Raw genomic sequence first — 22,074 nt, 5'->3', positions numbered from 1 at the left:
AGAGGTGATTTGTAAACATTAAATACTTAGAAGCCTTTGCTTCTACTATCAGTAGTTCAGTCACTTCAATGGAGGAGAACTAATTAGCCTAACACATATAAAATAATTAATTTTTCTTAGTAAAATGAATGTTATTAAAGAGGTGTACCAACCAGAAATGTCTTAAGGATATTTTAGCTTTTATAAAAAATTGATATAAGAATCTCTTTGATCCCATAACATATTCCATTCAAAAGGGGTCTTAAAGCTTACAATCAAAAAGGGTTCTTTGTCCTGGTCCCTATCAGGATTATATTGCCAAACTCTGACTAGAAAGTTGGCTGACAGCTGGTGATATAGCTCAATGGCAGAGTGCTTGCCTAGCATGTGTGAGGCAGTGGGTTCCATTTCTAGCACTACAAACAAAAACAAAAAGGAAAGTTGTCTGAATCCCATCAGCATAATTCTACCAAATCTACCTTGACCCTTTTACAGAAGGTCCTATTATGTACATAAAAACTGAAAGCTGAGACCTCATTGAGATTACAGAATAGGATATATGAATGATTTTATGTGTGTTTCTTCATAAATGTTTATATGCTAGGGAGAATAAAGGCTAAGATTGGCTTTCAGTGCAATATGCTTGTCTGCTGATGCAACTTTTTTGGAATCTAATAGGTAACTCATACCTACCTCTGACTAATGAAAGCTTTTGGTATTTATGAAAAAGAACCTAATAATAAGGAAAGGCCAAAGTGGCTTACATGAGTTTGTAACAGAAATCTTTCCTCTGACTCTAGAAAAATGTAAACCAATTCAAACTATGTTGATCACAGATTCTTCTATCTTCCCTCAGGTCACTTACCAATTTTTTCATCTTCCTGTACCATTTTCCTCTCTTCTCTGAAAGCCCTGAGCCAACGAATTTTCTCCTCCAGCTTCTTGGCAAAGAACAGATGCACCTCATTTTTCTCCTTGTTTTGAAGCTTGAAAGCATTCTTCATGCTGACATTAAAGTCATCATCTCTGCCATCTTCGATGTCAACCACCTCATATTTATCCATGTCAATGCGGCCTTTGTAGTATAGGATGTCTCTACGGATTAGATCCTAGGTAGGAAGAAAGGGAAGGTGTTTTTGTGTAGGTACATGTAGAGTGGTAACAGGAGAGTTGGCATATGGGCACAACAGAATACTAATGCTGTCACTGTTTTGGAATACCAACGGGGGTTGTTAAGGTCTAAATTTGAGCATGTTAGATTACCAGTCTGACATTGACAAGATGATTAACTAGGTGTCCTAAGAGTTGCCCCATATCCAAACAATGTCTCAGGCCCCAATATAAATCCTTGAATGTGTTTGCAAGCCTGTTGCTGGGAAATATGAAGCAGCATACCACAAAAACACTGCTAACAGGGGCTTTTCCTCTTTCAAAACGTTGGCCACTCTACCAGAAATATGAAATGCACTGGCTGGTTGTCTGGAATGTGCTGAGAAATCCAAGAAGGCCAATGAAACTAAGGTATCAGAAAACAAACTTGCAGATGCATATAAACACTATGTTGCCTATCTGATATTTTGTTCTCAAGTACTAGATTAATCCTAATTTTCTTCAATGAGACATTCAAAATTAGTCTGTGAATGGTGTTCTTATTTCTCTACTTATTTACTTACATTTTTAATAATGTAATCAGTATTAGTGAACCTGCCCCCAATCCAAATGCAATGAACCAAGGTATACTCTACCCTAAATCTCATGTTCATCATTTCCCTGGTTTCCTTTGTGTGTGTGTGTGTGTGTATGTGTGTGTGTGTGTGTGTGTGTATACTGGGGAGGAACCCAGAGACCTTATCTGTGAGCCACATTCTCAGCCCTTTTTATTTTGAGACTGGGTCTCACTAAGTTCCTTAGGGCCCCATTAAATTACTGAAGAGGCTGGCCTCAAACTTGTGATCCTCCTGCCTCAGCCTCCCAAGTTGCTGGGATTACAGGCATGTGCCACTGTGTCCAGCTCCTTTCTGTATAGTTCTATCTCATTTATATCTATTCCACTTGAAAACATACAAAGCATGACCACATAATATTAAGAGATACATATATATGTACAAAAGTTATAAAGGAATATTTGACAATGATATATGCCAAAATCAAAATTATAAATCAGAAAATGTGAAGAGGTGAAGAAGGAGGAAATGGAAGTGTATAAGGGGAGGAAGTTTACATTTTTAAATAATTATTTAAGTTGAACAGTAAGTACATGAGTGTACATTATATTATTTTAAATATTTATGGATATCAAATAAATAATAAGTCAAAAAAGCAAAAGAATGGAAGAAATCACATATGGGTCTATGTTAGATCTGATAAGTCTTTCGGAGTGGCCTTTTAGCCTCTCCTCCTATCAACACTTCCCTCATCCTCCTCAGAGAAGAGATATTCATTGTAGTGGTTCCTATGAACTGTATTCCAAATTCTAAGATTATTTGTGAGATACGTGCTCAAAAAGTGGGCCCTATTAGGCTAATTTAACTGGATAAATGGGAAGAAAATCTATGGATAATGGATGGAATCTATCCTGATCTCAGAAAGGTTTGAGTTCAACTTTACTATTCATAACATAATAAATAAAGACCTGGAAAGGCAGATCTGGATCATGCAGCTAAGAAGTGGGCACCTATAGTACTAAAACACTGGCAACCTCAACTACCCTATTCTGAACTTCAGTCCACAACTTCCTCCCCCCACCTACTAAACTAATGTCACATTATCATTGTCAGCCTTCAATACCTTTTCTAGTTGCCAAAAATGGAAAGTATGTGCAAGATCTTAGAACTACATTAATTGAACCTTCTTGTTGTTTCTTTAGATATTTAAGGATGACAAGGAACTAAAGAGAATTTTAGCTTCTGTTGCAGGGTAACAGGGGTAGAGTGACATGTTATTAAAATTCTTTCTTTGCAGCTCCACAGTCAGTTGAATGTGAGTGTTCAGGCATCAGATTAGTCATAAGCCAAATGCAAGGATATAATAAGAATGGCTAAAAATGATCTACTGGCTTAGGAAGTTCAATCAGAAAGGGTAGCTAAGGCCATGAAACAACATGGGGCAGTAGAAAGAGCATGACATAGAATCCAAAGACCTGAGTTTGAATACTAACTAACTGCTTAACTTACTAGCTGTATGGTCTTGGGTAAGCCACTTTCAGCCTCAATCATAAAATGAGAGTTTTATTTACACTGTAAAATGGCAGAAAAATTCTAATCTAAACATGCAGCTTCCTGGTTATGAGGCAAGCCTTATTCACTAAAAACAGCCTTAAGCTTTCTTGCTCCTGTGCCAGTGCTTCATAGCCGTTTGAATTCCCTTTTGATAAACTTAAAAAAATATGCTGCCTCTTTCAGCTCATTTAAACTTTTCAAATAAGTTAAATATTATGAGTAAAAATACTGTCTCTAGAAATTCTACATATTCTTTCAGGATGGGGGAGGTATTTGCTAAATGGTATTTGCCACCTACTCACCAACATCACAGATCTACTTGGGCAGCTACTGCTTTTCCCGGAGGTTTTTGTCAAGTCTGTAGATGTCTAGGCCCTGATCATAGGCTGTGGCTCCTGAAAAGAACCTCTGCTCATCGCTGATACTGCATAATTGAAATAGCTTCCAGCTATTTTAATTTGGCCTCTCTAGGTATTCCCGGGGTTTTGTAAGACAAAGCAAGACATTTTGTACAAATAACAGATGCTGCAATCAGGAGAATGCAAGTGTTCAGGACTGTAGCCTGCTTCATTTGTTTGTCAGTAGATCCTCCCTGCCACTTTAGAGGGGGGCCTGGTTACTATCACACAGTCTGGACAATGCCAATTTTCCCTTCAGATTCTGAGGAACATGAAGCTGGAACTGGGTTTATATTGGTCACTACCATATTCCAGCATCTAGAGTGCATGTTTTATTCTCAAAACAAAATTTTAACAATAAAAGCAACAGAAAACACTTAAATGGCAGACATATGTGCCAGATACTATCTTAAGTGCTTTGTTTTTATGAACTTAAATAAACCTCACAACAATCCTACAAGGCAGGGGCTATCATAATCCCATTTAATGAGAAACTATAGACACAGGAGTTAAGGAACTTAACCAGAGATAAACGCTATTAAATGGCAGAGCTGAGATTTTATTCCAGGGTGTTTGGCTCTAAGATTTGTGCTTTTGATACTACAGTGTTATAATGCTTCCCAATAAAAATGCTGAATGATTGTAACACTACATATACTATAATAGTATCAATAGCTAACATTTACTAAGTATTTACATGACACCAGCCTTGTCTCATTTAACTCTCATAATCTACCTTTGTTGTAGATAAAAATATGATTCCTATTTTACAAATGAAGGGATAATTACAAGCACTGAGAGCTTGCTCAAGGTCAGAAAGCTCATGGGAGAAATGGGAATAGCATCCTCTAGGCGTTCCCTAGTATCCATGCTCTTAATACTCTACTACTCCCTACTACCTCAGGTTGTTCTCCTTGAGACTTTGGGGATGAGTTCTATCATTCACTTAATTTGACACTGAGGAACAAAAAGATGAAGTTAAATAACTGGCCAAAGTCTAGACAAAAGAATAAAGTCAAGTATCCAAGTATATTTTTTTTTCAAATTCCCATCTTCTTTTTGCTCTATCCCCACCTCTTTTTATTTTATTATGGTTTGTGAGTTGTCTTACAAACCTCCCAGTTGGGCCTTTCAGTCAGTGCAAGAAGAAATGGTCCCAATGCAGAAATTTCCCTGAACAAAAGTCTTCTATCTACTACCATTACATGCTGTTTAATTATGATTCCTTACCATATGGTGAAGGCAACAGAAACACAGAGCAATTATTACACATAGCACAAGGGAGCATGCCCAGGCGGACTGGCATGAAGTTTAAGAGAAGAGGTTGTTTAAGGCAACTATAGGGCTATAAGATGTTAGTAGATGATTTGGGAAAGGAGCTGTACTATCTTTCACAGTAAGTAGTGAAAGGGAAACAAAATAAAGGGGGAGGGGGAATCCTTCCAAAGCATCACAATAATCCAAAATAATCATGTCAGGAATTAAACAGCAAAACACGTACAAAGCTAAAATGACAAGGCAGTGAGACATAGAAGAGCAAGGACAGTAAGCAGAGAAGTTGAGAGACAAGAAATCAAGTCTTACCTGGATTTCTCAAAAGAAACATGACAAGGAAAGAGAAAGTGTGAGGGAAGCTGAAGAAGAGGTCACATATTTAGAACCCATGGATGTCTTTCTCATGTCCTATAATATAAACTGAAAAAAATATCTTCTCTCTCTTTCCCTCTAGTCCTCTCAAGTTATAAGCTGTTCAAACTATTATAAGTGGCTTAGTCATTCCCAATTCCTAATGTATAAAATGGCGAGATTTTTGCATAACTGGTAATAAAGAGTTAAATAGGAACTTAATGGCTGGGCCACATGATTTTGGATAGAGATCAGGTAAATATTTCAATGTCTTCTATGCAATCTCTGGCAGGTAATCATCTAGCCCATATTTGGATGAAACTAGAGATGGGGACCACGTTACCTTATAAATCTGCCTATTTCTTTTTGGACATGAGGGAATTCTAAGATTATCATTTATTCTTCACAAAAATCCTGTACAGAATTTATTCTCCCCATTTTATAAATGATATAATGAAGGCATAGGAAATGATAGCTCACTTGCTTGAAATAATACAGTGAGTTCTGGAACCAAGATTTGTACCCCAAATTGTCTGACCATAAGTCGTATATCTTATTATTCCATATTTATTCTCTCTGCAAGGAAATTATGGGAGAATCTGATATGCCAGAATGAAATCCAGATATGCCAGAATAAAATCTAGATACTCTCTGCCAGTTTCAATCCTCCCATTCACTAATCAAATTACTGGCAAAATAGAAATGAAGCTTTATGAGTCATGGCTTGCTCCAAATGCTGAGCCCTCATGGTCGCTGCATCTTTTTCTAAATGTTCATAGAATATTTTATAATTACAGAATTCTGACAAGCTCAATGGCAGTAATGACATTGAGGTTGCCAATGTAGAAAATAGAGCCAGCTTGAATGAATTCAATCCCTGATTCTATCACTTGTCAGCTATTATCACCTTGGGGGAATTATATAACTTCTCTATATTTCAATTTACGTATCTTTAAAATGGGAATAGTGACAGTGACTTCCTGAGAGATTTGTTATGTGGATTAAATTGGGTTATTCAATGTAAAGTTCTTAGAACAGAATCATACAGGCACTCAATAAATGCTAGTTCATGATTTTTTATCAATCTATATTGTCCATAACATATTATTTTCAGTTTTGAAAACTGGTACATTTTCCTATCTATAGTGTTCTCACAGATTTCATAAGACCCATAATTCTAGAGAAATTCCACTGTGAATATCTGAGATTTATTTCAGTGTAAAGAAATACACATTTCTAAATTAAATCTTACTTAAATTTTATTAGACTATAAGCCCCATGAAGGCAGAGTTTGCAGGCCCAGAATAGGACTCAAAAATATTTCAGAGCAGTAAAGTGTTTTCTTATAACCTCAGATTCTTTGAGTCTCAATCCACTTGTAGTCAGTTTTATGCTCTCCTTCCCTTGACATTGAAGAAATTTATGTTACTCTGCTAACATTAAACCATCTGTCTAAGGCAAGGGGTTATCAGACTATCATTTTTTTAAATTTTTCTTTATTTGAATAGATCTTTTAAAATCACTGATATCAAATTGAACATTTTTATACCAACTTTATTCATTGTAGGACTCATGAAACTATTTTTGCCACTACTGTTAAAAATCACATATAAAATGTTTTACTACCTATTCACTTGCTAGGGGCATTTACTTATTCCTCTTTAAATATGATCTAATCAGAAAGCTTACTGTAGCCACATCTGGCTTAGCTTGGTTTTCCCCCCATTTTTTCCTTGTAAATACATTTTTAAAATTACTGATGAGCTTTCAGGTATTCTTTTAAATTGGATTCCTGAGGTGAGTAAGGTAAGTGAAGAGAAACCTTCCTCACCTCTTTCTAATCCTGGTCCTTCTCTTTCCTTTCCCTTGTTAAAGGAATCCTCATCTCCAGGGAGCCTTATCTATTTCTCTCCGTTCTATCTCAAAAAGAAAATCTTTTATAATAATGGAAAGTGGTCCCTAAGCAATTTGGCAAACAAAATATCTTGTCTGTTTATATAACTTATTTGCATTGCATGATCATTTTTCAAGTTTAACTCATATTTGATGAATAGGAAGTCCTATTGTAGATATCAAATAGAAATCTTCAACAACAACAAACATCAGATATTTTTAATGACCTTTGTACCAGCCTGTAGTTTCTTATGCTCTGGGAAGCCAGTGTCATGAAGAACTGAGTATATGGAATTGGTACCCTTATACACTGACCCTAGACTAGCTTTACTCTGGGGAGAAAGACTCTGGGGAGAAAGACTTCTAGATAGAAGAAGACATCTCCCATCTGAGGGAAACTATGCCTGCAACAAGGCATCTTTTATTTTTGTCACTCCTGTTACCTACTTCTCCCATACTGCCAGTGTGGCTGGTCTGAATTCCCAAGTCCTCCTTTGACTTCTAGTTTCTTCCTTACAATTGGCTCCTACTATTGGCTTCGAGTTGACTCATCACTTCACCCTGGTCTTCTGTCCCTTGATTCCTAAACTTAGCCCACTGTTCATCTTGTTTCTTTCCCTTTAATCCTAGCCTCTGCCTTAGTGTTCAGCATCCTAGGTCCTGATCATACCACCTATAAGCACTGCTTTCCAGAGCCTAGATTCACATTTTACTTAAAGTAACTGCAGTGTTTGCTGAAAGATGCCTAAATCAACATGGTCTTGGGGATGGGGGACCCGAAAATAAACCAAGTTCCTGTTTGAAGTCTTTCTCAATGACTAGTTGTTCTGAGCATGAACATAATTTAGTAGTGAACAGGCACATGACTGTTGGTGACATGGTTTATATATTGAGAATTCCCTTAGTTGCCTAAAATAATCTTCAAAAATTTGCCTTCCAGTTGTATGGAAGACCTGAGAACTGAGGGGTCTAAAGATAGATATTAGTTTGGAGCTGAAATCCATATTCAAAAAAAGTTTTCTCTTCCAGGGTTAACTCCAGATGGAGGCAATTATTATTCCTATGAACTAACTTGCTATTTTGGTTCCAGAGCCAGTATTCAGAGTTGACTGCCAAACATTAAGGCAGTCTGAATCTATTTAATGCAAGATATGATACAAATTTACATGCACACAGAGTATAGGAGGCTTAAACCAAATCTGTGGTTATGTTCCAGGCCAGAAAAATAACAGTGTTTAATTTGTAATGTTGTGACTCAGCACCCCTCTTCAGAAGCATTCACTATGGATGAGAAAGAGAACAAAGGGACTAGGTATGAAGACAGTGAATTAGGAAATTCACGTTAAGTACTCTTAGGTTTCTCCCTCATCTTTTATTTTCCCTGCTCCCAAATTCTTACCAGCCAGTCACTAGAGACAAAAGTGGTCTGAACTTTGTATCCTGAGGAAGGAGGTAGGGGGAACAGTATTCCATTAGGATCCCTCAGAAGGATTCAGAATAAGAATGTATACTGTCCTTTTTCATCAAGAATAAAAGGCTAAGAAACCAACATTCAGTTATCAAGGGGGTAACTGAGAAGTACAAATTTCTCCTCAAATGTTTTACAGGGAAAGGGCAGTACAGGAGAGATGGTTGGGAGTTGTGAAGAACCAATGCACCAATGCAGGAAACAGGGGGAAATCTTGTATCACAGAGGTACCTACCTGTCTGGGCAAAAGTAGTAGGCCCCTTGTTGGTTTCTATAGAAGAGAGGGGCCAGTTGGCCAGAGACATCAGACTGTAAATGGGGGAAGGTACTGAAGAAGCTATTGTTTACCAATTGGGATGAAACTATTATAATATTTTTCACAACTGATGCAAACTTGCTGGCTATCAGATCTGGGTGTAAGGGAACGAGAAAGAAGCACCATTCAAGTCATGAGAGCAAAGGTGAAAAATAGATACCAAGACAAAATTGTTCATTGCCTATGATATTCATGCCACACCAGTGCTCCTGATATGGAATTGCTGCCAATCACCAGGCTGTTTTTCTCCTAGCAGTTGTTGACCACTTCACTGGCAGCCTGGGTATGAGGAAAAGGAAGGGGATGGTTCCTCGTGAGGTGCCCATCTCCCTCAGGGAAGAAAAGGTGGGGTTACCTTCTTGCAAAGAACCATCTGGTGGTCAAACAGGAAGAAGACCCGCTGCTGGTTGCGGCCATAGGGCTGGTAGATCCAGGCCATCTCCCCAGTGTAGATCAGCTCCGAGCTCCTGTCTAGGATATCCTCGCCCTAGGAAGGACACGTGATGGTGAGAGGCAGCCAGGTAGGAGGGATGGTCCCATTTCTTACCTGGAATCACCCAAAGCTAGAATAAGAGGAAGCCAGAGAGGGCCTGGTGGAGAAGGAGGGAGAAAGGGACTCCTTGGAGTCCTCGAAAAGCTTTATAACCATATTCTTTTTCACTTTGAGGCTAGGGGCCTTATTACCCAGGATTGATACAGCCTCTCTATGTACTCTCTTACTCATGTTCTCTCATTCTTTGTTGTCCATCTCTCTTCCCTAAGAATCCTTTTCTGCTCCAGTTTCTCAACCCTGCTCTATTCTCTGAGTCTCTAAAATTGAGCAAGTGGTAGAAATTTTTATGCTTCCCAGACAAGTAGAAGGGAACAGGGAAGGACAAGAAAAAAGATGATAAACAGAGAAAAAGATAATAATTCACTCCCCCTCTTATAATTGTTTTTTTCTTTCTCCTCTTAGTTCATTAAAATTCACTGATTGATTAAAAAAAGAAACTTCACTACCACAATCTTCCTTGGTTTATTATCCAGGGAGCCTTTAACTCCTCTGCTACATAGAATCAGATTTGAAAAAAAAGTACTAAGACACTTGACTCCTCCCTAATTGAATTCAACATTGTTTCCAAAGGCTCCCCTTCTTTTTTGGACTGGGGACTGAACCCAGGAGCACTTTATCACTGAGCCACATTCCCAGTCCTTTAATCCTTTTTTTTTTTTTTTTAATTTTGAGAGAGGGTCTCACTAAGTTGCTGGGGCTGTCTTCAAACTTGTGATCCTCCTGCCTCAGCTTCCCAACTCACTGAGATTACAGGTATGCATCACCATACCCAGCAAGGCCCCCTTCTTTAAGGCAAGTCTGCAAGGGCAGAAGTATGATGGGATGCCTGTAAATGCCAAGCCAGATGTGGTCCCTGTTTTCAAGGAGTTTACATCTCAGCAGAGGAGATTAAGGTAGGTGGGCTCAGAAATCATAGAATACAAGGAAAACCAAACCAAAGTCAAGAGCACAGAGATAAGAGTTTTAAGGTCTATGTGAAGATGTGAAATAAGAGCAGTAGCACATGAAGTAGAAGAATTAATATTTTCTGAGTTCCTATATGCTAGATATTCCAGTCTACCATATAATTGTCCATGGGATAGATATTTTTACTCCAATATTATAGTTCCAAGTACAGAGAGGTTAAGTATTAGGCCAAGATCACCCAGCTACTTTGCTACAGATCTACAACTCAACTCTAATTTCTATGGTTCCAGAGATTGTACTCACTTTCTATCCTATATTGTCTCTAGGCCAAAATGTCACTGGAAGGTCTTCTCCCTGGCTTTCAGTTTTCTAAGCTAAAAAGGATTATCTTTACAGTCCCAGTCCTAATACTCCAACACTAAGATGTCAAGCCTTATATGCAAAAGCTTCAAGGAATGATTAGAAATATAAGTCCCTGCATCTGTCCATAAATAATCAGAGGCAAATAGCCCAGGCAGGATGGTACGCCAAAGTGGGGGACATATGGAAATGGTGTTCATGAGTATACCATTTGCTCTAATTTAAGTGATGGGAAAAAAGGGAACTCAGTGTAATTATTTTCTAATAATAGAATTTAAAAGAAGCTCAGAAATACTGTTTCAACTCTAGGCTCAGCTTCAGGATTATGTAAGATCTAGGTAAACAATCCTGCTTGAGGGAATGACATACTTTCCTCCAAGTTGGGGAATAGTGTTGGCTTTCCTGTTGGAGGTATGGGAAGTTAATAGTAGTACCTGTCAACCATGCCCCACCTTGAAAGAAAGCTATCAAAGGGGCCAATAATATAAAACATATGGCAAAGATGCCTTAAGGTATTAATTGCTCAAGTGAGGATGATCAGACCAGGGGGAATAGTCATTATTATCTGGTCTACCCACTGTACCAGCAAGGGGCAGTCCAATTTTATTTTAAGTACTTGCCCCATATAATTCCAAGAAAAAAAATGAAAAAAAAAAACATCTTATATGCTCACCGAGCTGAGTGAACTAAAGCAATCTAAATATCCTAATTGTGCCTCAGTTACTTCATACTTAATAAGGATAAAAACATTACCAACCCTATTGTGATAACTATTTAAATTAACATATAACAAAGTGCCTAGGAAGGTACACATACTGTAAGATCTACACAAATGATATTTATTATCCCATGTGCCCTGGGTACTATATGTATCCTGTTTCCTACTAACACTATAACCTGATAAGATTTGCACTGTTTTATTCCCCAAAATCAAGATCAGAGAAATTGGAAGTAACTTTCCCAAAGGGGCAGAACTCAGGCCAGACTCCCGCTAAAGCCCATGTTCTTATTCACCATACTGCATTAGAATGATGACACCTACCCCAGTGGAACAACCAGCTTCAATTGAAGATTTCTGAGGCAAGAATCTCAAAAGAGAGCTGAGCTCTGGGTCTAGTGCTGCTATCAACTCAACTCTGTGCCCTTAGAATGTATCTCTTTCAACCTTTTTCCTCATTTAAAGTGGAGCAAATAATTATATCTACTGTTTGTTCCACTCCACATGGCTGCTAGAACACATCAAACATTATTGTGATGAAAAGGGCCCTCTCATTGTTCCAGCTCTAATTCTTGTCTCCTCTGCCCAACCAGCACCAAGTACGTATCTGTTTGTCTTGCTCCCAAAACTGCAATACCTTCCCACTTCCCAATCCCCTGGGCCTTCTGTTCCATTCCTACAGGATTTTGCCCATGCTGTTCCCTTTGCTATGAATGTATCTTCCCCCCATTAGATGACCAAGGGCATACAGCATTGATTCCAATATCCTCTGTTATGGTTTAGATATGAGGTGTCCCCCAAAAGCTCATGTTTGAGACAAATGCAAGAAAGTTTACAGGGGAAATGATTGGGTTATGAGAGTTTAACCTAATCAGTACATTAATCACCTAATAGGGAATAACTGAGAGGCAACTCTAGGTTGGGTAGGGTATGGCTGGAGGAGGTGGGTCATTGGGGGTACATGCCTTTGCAGTATTTACTTTGTTGTAAGTCAGTGGAGCTCTCTGAATCCTGGAGACCATGTTCTGAGCCATTTTCCTCCACCACAATCTTCTGCCTCAATGTTCTGCCACACCTTGAGGCCAAAGCAATGGAGCCAGCTATCTATCCACTGAGACCTTTGAATCTGTGAGCCTCAAATAGACTTTTCCTCCTCTAAAATTTTTCTCAGGTCTTTTGGTTACAATGGCAAATAAAGCTGACTAAAACATCCTCAATAACTAGTACACAGGGACTGGTAAAGAGATGTTAATAATCACATATTTGCTCAAAACCGTCTAGTAGCTCCCAACCAAAGTGAAAGCCAAAGTCCTTTAAAGACACAATCTTACCTCTCATTACTTTTATACCCTCGTCTACCCCTACTCTCTCCCATTTTTATGCCACTATGGCCAAACTGGCCTAGTCCTTGGCATTCCTTGAGCACATATTTCCATATTTCATGGCCTTTGTATTTTTTCTTCCATCTGCCTGAAATTCTGTGTTCCAAGAATGATATGCTCTTTAATCTTCTTCAGATCTTTTCTCAAAAGTCATCTGCTCAGGTACTACCCCATTACTCTAGCCTGTTAGCCTACTTTATTTTTCTTCATAGCCCTTATCACTCCCTGACAACATAGTATGTGCTTGTTTCTTTCCTTTCTTCCCTACTGGAATATAAATTCAATAAGGGTGGGAATTTTGTCCCATTCACTGACATATTTGCAGAATCCAGAATGAGACCTGACACAGATTAGGTACTCAATAAATATCTATCTAATAAATGAACCAAGGAATATTAAATAAATAGTGGCTATCAAAAACTACACAGAGCTTTCTTACCAGTTCATTTGCCTTCCTGTTCTGAAGCCAAAGTCTCAGAGAAGAAACTTTACCTTTTTCTAATGAATTATAATTCATCCCATTTTTCTCAACTTTATTCCACTCTAATTATAGGCTGACTGATATGTGTTTGTGGTCTGAGCAGATCCAGAGAAATAAGGCAAGGTAAACGCCATCCTTTTTCATCCACTTTGTCTTCAACACTGCCTACTGACAGAAAGGCAGAGAAATATAAACAATCCATCCAGTCCCTCATTTGATCTTCTGGTTCCAGAAGCTTTTAAATAAATGATTTTGCTGCCTCTATTACATTTGGATTTTGTATTTCCTCCAACTTATTTGGATTCAATCATCCAGTAGTAACCTGGAAAGGACCTTGGGTATTATACAACCAGGATGGAAGGGGATGGGTACCACAAGAAGGATATTATAACCACATAAAATTAAACTCCTGAACATGAGCTGTGAACATGGGCTCCTGCTAAAATTATACAGAGGAAAAAGATTTAAAAGAAACTGTCAGGGATATGTATCTTTTCCCTTCGTTTCAAGAGGATTTAATGAATCTGAAAGGTACCAAAGTGACAGTTCAACTAAACCTCAGCATCAGAGAAATTATAAATAGAAATTTTCCCAGAAACTGTAATTCCTGAGAACAGGTATTTCTACCTGCTGCTCACAGAAACTGCTCTAATATATTATTACTTAGAGAGATGGGTAACAAGTTAACTTATCTATTTATTTTTAAGAAGTCCTTAGGATTTCGGCAAAGGGAAGGGTACTTCAAGATGACAAGAGTCAGGGATGGTAACTGGAGTTGGGTAAAGAGACTCAAAATGTTCATGGAGAAATATGAGGGGAAAAACAGGTCTTGAAATAATGCAAGACTTCCTGCTCTTCAGCCAGATGTTGTGATTTATTGAGCAAGCATCAACTGCCTACATTTCACCACTCCTCCCATTTCCTCTTCAAGGGAGATTAAACTCTAAAGGTTTCTCTTATGACTCCTGCTTTTCATTTAACAAATGAAGCTAAAATTACTATTTGCATGATTTTGACAGACACTCTATTTGTTCAAACATCTGGGAGGCAAGGGGATGGCAGAGATAGCAAAGCATTGCTTCTTTTTGGTTTGTAAGGCTTGTCCATATCAGCCCATAGCAATATGGCAAGAGCTCTTCCTTTTCTGTCTCCCCCCTCTCTCTCTCTCTCTCTCTCTCTCTCTCTCTCTCTCTCTCTCTCTCTCTCGTTCTCTCTTTCTCTATCTGCCTTTTCAATTTCTTGGGCAAATGGAATACACAAATAACCTATATCAGAGAACCAGAGAGGTTCTGTCACCTATCCCAAGAGACAGCAATCCTTTGAATGTCCATGTTCTATTGCTTTCTGGGAAAGACTCTTCTGTACTTATCCATCTTTAGTTGTACAGGTATTTGGATCCTCCTCTCTCCAAGGTAGTCTCACTGTCTTGTTTAAACATAGATTCTATTGAAAAAACAAGTTGCTATAACATTACAAAGGACAGCAACTGGGCTGCAGGAGGCAGAAGGTTAGGGGAATTTGTGGTTTAGTAGTGAAAATAACACGACAAAGGGAATCAGAAGACTAGATTCAAGTTCCACTTTTGTCACTGACTTGTGTGACCTTGGTCAGTAATAAGTCTCTCTCTGCTTCTCAGTTCCTCACTATCATGACAAGGTATGAGAGGGTGAATAAGGATGAATGTGAGTATAAATGAGTATTTATGCACACACTATCATGGTCAGGGCTGTTGGGGAGTGCTCTAAGAGCCCTGGAACTCTTGACATTCTGTAGTCTTTAAGACCAGATTCAGCAAACACGACAGATACCTTAAAAGCTCTGGCCTCTGAAATATACCAATCAGCCCTCACTAGAGGAAAAGCTTCCTAGACAGCAACACCCATAGAGCTAACAATTTCTTCAGTGACTACAGAGTGTGAGAAGAGCATTTTTTTCTCCTTCCAAGTCATTACAGACTCAATGTTTATGCCCCCCAAAATTTTTTATTAAAATCTAATCTTTTATCTACATTCTTTGAAGGTGAGGTCTTCTGAAGGCTTCCAAAACTGTAAGAAATAAATCTATGCTGTTTACAAGCCACCTAGTCTATGATATTGTTATAGCAGCCCAGAAGAACTAAGACACCAATTTAGATGAGTAAAGGCTTCATCAAGCAGGAAGGTGCAGTGTTGTACAGGTTTAGATGAGATTACAGAATCAATCTATTATACTAACAAAGGAACAATTAAAATTACTTTTTGAACCCCTTCCCTAGAGAAACATAAATGAAATGTCTTCTGAGATGTTGAGCCTTTAAATCACAGCTCAGGACTACAGAGTTGGGTGCTAATGAAGCTCCTGCGATAGGCCAAGGGATTTGAAACTGTTATTTGTCCCCCATGGCCTATGATCCAGGTATTAGAGGCAGAGAGCACATGGAGGAATTAAAAAGTCTTTTAGGAATGGAGATTTGGAAAGATGTTCCAGGAATAGAAAGACAACTGCTCCTGGACACCTTCTCTTACATAGAACCCTGCCATGGTAAGAGACAAAGGCCTTCTAAGTAGCCACAATTTCAGAATGCCTCAGAGTTCATGGGCTTACTAGAAGGCATTTGGCCCTGACCTCTGCCTTGAATCAGGAAACTGGCCAAAGCAAAAAGATACAAGGGAAGGAGAATCCACGACTTCTGAGTAAATCTTTGTCAGTGCTGGCTTAATCTTACAAGCAAGAGGGTCCCATTATGTGAATTCATTTCTTTCTATAAATTTCAAAGAGTCACTGCTATAATACTCTTTTATGAGGAAACTATCCTTCAAATAGGACCCCAAAATGTGTCAGCTGATCAGAATTGTGGCCTTTTCCAACATCTACATTGAGGAGGAACAGAGGTATTGCAATAAAAGAAAGATGATTTTTTTTTTTGGTCTAGAACTTGGTTAAGTAGCTATTTATAAGGCTGATGACAGTCCACTTGGAATAGGCCAATGGAGTTGCAATGGAGTTGCCTCTACTTCTACACTGTGACCACAAGGCATAATATTTCCACCCTCTCCCTGGTAGCATGTCTAGCCTCTCCCATCTTGGTTATATTAACTTATGGATAATCAGATTACACGAAGTGGGCCTAAGAGATAAATGTGAAATACCATTACTACTGGTTTCCTTGGTAGGTATATAGGAAGGAAGGCTTGAGTGACTTCAGCCACTTGCTTTCCAAGTTCAGACAAGTCACAGATGTCTTCAATAGAATGAAAAGTTTTCAGGGTCTATTTTTATAAGATGATGATGAAAACAGTGATCTGTGGATTCAGCAGGGATGATGGTCATGGACTAGAGTGTGTAGGCTTGGATAGACCTACTGACTATGTCAAGACAAGGTGATCTCACCAACAAGAAAAGAAGTATGTTGCTGTCCCAAATGGTTAAGAACAAGAGAACCAACCCCATTGTGTTAGTTAGTTTTCTATCACTGTGACAAAATACTTGAAAAAATCAAGATACAGAAGAAAGGTTTATTTTGTCTCACAGTTTCAGAGGTTTCTATACAGGATCCACTGGCTCCACTGCTATGAGCCTGTGGTGAAGCAGAACATCATGGCGTAATTACATGGCAGAGCAAAGCTGCACACCTCATGGTGGCCAGAAGTACATAGAGACACAGAGATAATGTGTGTTTGAGAGAGAGAAAGCAAAAAAAAAAAAAAAAAAAAAAAAATCTGTGAACCCTGCTGCCAACACTGGGGCCAAGTATTCAATACATGAGCCTTTAGGGAACATTTACCATTCAAACCATAACACACATATTAGGTGACTAGGAGTATATTAGTACATACTACTACTTATCCAAGTGTGCATCCCATGGTCACAAATCTAGGACTTGAAAAATGTTTGAAGGGCTACTAACTTAACTCAATTGTTGTTTCCAAACAATACTCAAAGAGATAAACCTTTCTTTTGTTTTTAAATTTTTTTTAGTTGTGTATGGACAGAATGCTTTTATTTTAGTTGTTTATTTTTATGTGGTGCCGAGGATCGAATCCAGTGCCTCACACATGCAATGCAAGCACTCTGCCACTGAGCTACATCCTCATCCCCTTTCTTTTCTTAATGAATTATTGTCACAAAGATTTCACTAATCTTCTTAGAAAGCTATTAATTACCTAATACCTCTCATTAGCAGGAAACTTTGCTTTGGGCCTAATCTAAATCTTTCCGGTTGCTCCTAAAATCTAATTCCTCTTTGTTCCCCCACTTGGCTTAGGTGAGCTTTCAGCAAGCTCCCTGGAATCCCCAACACCCCTATTGGTAAGAGTCCTACCTCCCAGTCTAGGACAGAGGCCTGCCACTGGGCAATCTTGTCAATATTCTCCAAACGTCGCTTGCGTTCGTTGATTTGCTGAGTCACATTTCTCATGACAGCCAAAGCAGCTGCCACATATCTGTAATCACTGTGAAGAAACAAGAATGCAAGTTGGATGAACCAATATGCCAGAGAACCAATGTTCTAGATGCCAATCTTAACATCCACTCTATACTCTTTCTCCTTAGTAACAGTATTGATTTTCAGATGGGAACCCATGAGACATAGAATAAAAGACTACACTTCCTATCTTTTTTTCTCAGCAGGGATGACTATATGACTAAGTTCTGTCCAGTAATTATACAAATTATCATGTTGGGCAGGACTTTTGAGATATCTCCTTTAGGGAACAGAGCACATCCTTCTTTAGTGCTTCCTACATCCTGATGTTTAAAATATGAATGGATGGCTGAAGCTGTACTCATATGCAGGATCATGATGACAAGCCAATACCCTAGGGGTACAATAACTGAAAGCTGAAAGGAGCCTGAGTCACTGATGACCATGAAGCCACTATGCCAGCCATGGGCCTCCTAACTTATGGTTTCTTTTGCATGAGAAATAGAGTCCCTCTCTGTTTTTACACCACTATTGTTGTGCTGTATTTGATACAACCAACCAAAGTCTAAGAAGGGAGATTTTCACATGACATAGTCCAGACAACATAATCATCTCTCCCATTATTTCTAGGGAGCCTCTGCCCAAAGTCACTTTTCTTCCTACACACAGTTTTTAAAAATACAAAATTTGAAACCAAAGTCTATGAGCTCAAACTCCACTTATTTGGCAAGTCTCACTCACTCCCCCCTTAATTCAATTTTCTTTTATATAAAATGGGAAGAATCATGGTAGAATTTATTGATGGGGTTAATAAATTAAATACAATCATCCATGTAAATTGTTTTACTCTTGGCCCACAAAAAGTGTTATCAGTATTATTACAAGTCATACATTTCTCTATTAGAGAAATCCCATGGGATGCCTTCCCCTAAACCCAGAATTTTAACACTTGGCCCAGCTTCCTAGGACTTTGGATAATCCATGTATTGAGGTTTGCATCATTCTGCCCAGTTTTCTCTGATCTGATTTCCAATTGAATGGCTCCTGTGAAAGGCAAAATGAAAGTGAAATGTCAGCCATTGGATGGAGCTACAATAAACTGAGAAGGCAAGGCATGTGTTATAGTTCAGTCTTAATACCTTTCCTTAGAAAAGCTGAAAATGCCTTGTGCTCATTAACCTGCTCACTTTCATAGCACCAATTAGAAAATAGAAGGGAAAAATGAAGAGGTACAATTACTGCCTTTTTCTTTCTGAATACATTGAAGAACGTCGTAGACCAAACACAGGCACAGGGAAGGGAGTTCTAACTGCCAGGGCAAAAGTTATAGAGCACATCCCTTTAGTTGGTATCCATGACTAATTTGTGCCCTATGTAACTTCCAGATCCATGGACCTCAAAACCTACTGCACTCTATCACCTCCAGTTATAGGTTACACCACCTAACCAATTTATTCTGTCACAAGAAACCTGTTGGAAAAATTGTTTTAATTCTGAGCAATAATGAATATTAGGTATTAACTGTTTTTCTAGTGGCTCTCACTAATGACTCACCTTGAGATTATGACAAGCTGTCTAGAACCTATATCTTCCTCAACCCGTTCCTGAGCAGCTAGCTATCTTACCATCTCCCACCAAACTCTACAAAAATTTGGGGTTCATGTAGCTTTGAACTGTGCTGAAAAACTGCCTTTCTGGAACTCTTAAGATCAATTATGCAATATATAATTTAACTAGTGAATATTATTACTCCACAAGTAAGATTTTTAGAGCTCTTGACGATGTCCATTCAACAGATACTCAAGATATAGGGCAATTTAAAAACTGTCATACAAAATCATATAAGAATCACTCTTTGATGGCTCACAAATCTCTCTGTGCACAAAATTTACCTAGATAATGCTTTTAAAAGTTAGATTTTGAGACTATTACTTATACTTTATGTCCTTGTTTCAATATAGACTTGCACTCTTCATTTTCCCTTTTTGGGTCTCAGCCTTTCCAGCTGTGTAACAAGGAAATCTGACTAGAAGGGATAGCTTTCCTAATCTAGGTAGGATATATATTCTGTATTTTAAGTTAATTTTGAAATATCTTTTAATTTTATCAGGGGGTTCTTCAATGTCCTCATTTGCCCTCAAGAAAACATCTCAGCTGGGAATGTAGCTCAGTAGTAGTGCACTTGCTTAGTATGAATGAATCCCTGGGTTCAATCCCTAGCACCACCCCCACAAACAGATCCTCAGAAAGCTGGGAACTCAATTCTGGTGATGGGCTGTACTAAGTCTGTTCAAGTGTGACCTAGTCATCTCCAAATTTCAGGTCTAATAAGCAGCTAATATCATTGCCTCAGGGAGAAGAGAGTAGAGTCCTCCTTAGTAAAGTCCTATTTCGCTTGCCTCCCTCACAGCAAACAGGTCAAGGAAGGCAGATCAATCATTGACCCTGTTAATCATACAAGAGGGAAGTCAAGTATTATTACATTTGTGTTAAAATATGAAATTTGCTTAGGGCTCCAGAACCACAGAAGCATATTACTTATACTTTACTAAAGAAACAACATCAATTTGAAAATGTGTTCATTTTCAAAGGATTGACCTTGAAGCTAACTTAAACCAAACCAACTGGTCCACACCCATGGCCTTATGCATTTGCATTTGGAAATCAGCACTAAATGTGCCAGGCAATGGAGCCAAATGTAAATAGAAAGTGGGCCTAATAAGAGTCATGCTGAAAGCTATGAGAAATTGGGCAAAGCCCTTCTTTCTTCTCAGAGTACTCAATCCAAGGAATAGAGCTGAACAAGTCTAAGATCAGGGATTCAACATTAATTAAAATAAAGTTAGAAATAAGGTAGGGGTCAAAGTCTGAGGTAAGACCTGTGAAAGAGTGGGAATGTTCATTGTAAGTCACACCTATTGTTGGGGGATTACCTGCAGCATGCACCTTAATGGTAGGAGGTGAGTGGTATCATTTATATTCTTGGTACTTATTTATTTTTTAATATTTTAAAAATAGGAAAAGAAAATTCAGGGGAAACCTCAAGTCTGTTTTCCAATAGCCATACTCTGGCTTTATTGAAAATACACAACTGGGTTGGGACAGAGTAAGGTAAAAACACTAAAGAAGACCATGCAGAAGTTCAGAGTTAGTACAAGTTGTCTAGACTATCACCAGGACATTTGAGTCTTTCAACAAGAGTGAATTATATAGTTGAACATTTATTGCATCAGGGTTGATTCATGAAGCCAAGCTCAGGACTAAGGAAAAGATTTAAATCTCTGCTGCTTGAGAGTAGGGCATGCATTGTACAATAATAATGTGCATGCAGTTTGTGTGTGTGAACCAATTTACAACTTCACAAGCAACTCTCAAAAATATTCCTTCACTTCACACAAAGCAGCCTTGTGAGGTAAGCAAGCATGTATCATGCTGTTTTGCAGATAAGGTAACAGAAGCTCAGAAAAGGTAAAAATGATATACATCTTCAATAAGGATCAACATGTAAAATAAACTCACTCCTATTTCCCTCAATTTCTTACCTGTGGTCTTGAGCAGTATACTTGAGGAGCTCAGCCAACTGTAAGGGATACTTGCAGATCTTTTGCACTGGAGTCAAAAGGAAACCATCAATAGCAATGTCAATCATCTGCTGCAAGAGGCGACAGGCCTCAAAGAAGTGCTGGTAGCGACTATCCTTCATCAGCTTGGAGAGCTCCATGCAGGCGTCCAGATGGTTGTTGCAATATTCAGAGTATATCCAGAATCCATCTTGCTATTGCCAGAAAAAAAATGAAAGAGAAAGGCTACTCAGCATTCCAAAGCAAGTCTTGAAATAATAGAAAGGAAGACCATGTTCTTATATAGGAATGTTAAAATAATGTCAATTATGCTTAAATTGATCCATAATTTAATCATAAACATTTGAAAAGAAATTATTTAACAATTAGAGAAACAAACTGTAAAACTCAATATAGAATAAGTAGAAAATAAGTAGAAAAAAGAAAGGTAATGAGAAGAGACTGATTCTAACAATAATAAAAGAGAGCTTGGCAAGTATATCTGATATTTGGTCATAAAAAGAGATCAGAGATTCTACTTTTGTCAATGACAAACTAAGGTGTTTCAATACACCCTGCCACTGAGAGCAGCTAGAAAAGCTGAAAATTAAAATAAAATCTCTCTGAAGAAATCATTATCCAGAGCTTCAAATTACCTTCATAAAAGATACCTTCAGAAACATATCATGAAGTATTTAGGCCATGATGAGTGTAAGATGAGTGCTGAGGGGAAAATGTATGAGTATGTGTACCTGTGTAAGTATTATATGCATATAGAGAAACGAGAACATTTGAGAGATAGGGAGAGCATATT

General features: G+C 38.3%; 1 protein-coding gene across 14 annotated transcripts in view; it reads right to left on the bottom strand.

The window, feature by feature from the left end:
* Nucleotides 1–22,074, bottom strand: part of Arhgef9 (Cdc42 guanine nucleotide exchange factor 9) — a 331,435-nt gene that overhangs the window by 22,954 nt on the left and 286,407 nt on the right. For 13 of the 14 annotated variants that reach the window (XM_046440417.2, XM_046440431.2, XM_046440418.2 and 10 more), the window contains 4 exons: nt 21,243–21,475; nt 17,599–17,728; nt 9,254–9,385; nt 845–1,088 (listed from right to left, as the gene is read on the bottom strand). In XM_046440417.2, the coding sequence (XP_046296373.1) occupies nt 845–1,088; nt 9,254–9,385; nt 17,599–17,728; nt 21,243–21,475 (739 nt within the window). The remainder of the gene's footprint in view (nt 1–844; nt 1,089–9,253; nt 9,386–17,598; nt 17,729–21,242; nt 21,476–22,074) is intronic. The other variant, XM_058578283.1, reaches the window with a different exon arrangement.

The sequence above is a fragment of the Marmota monax genome, unplaced genomic scaffold (assembly GCF_021218885.2).
Source record: "Marmota monax isolate L192 unplaced genomic scaffold, Marmota_monax_Labrador192_F-V1.1 WCK01_AAM20220418_F8-fsc00134, whole genome shotgun sequence".
Taxonomy (NCBI): Eukaryota; Metazoa; Chordata; class Mammalia; order Rodentia; family Sciuridae; genus Marmota; species Marmota monax.
Note: the sequence above shows the minus strand (reverse complement) of the source record. Positions and strands in the feature narration are given on the sequence as shown.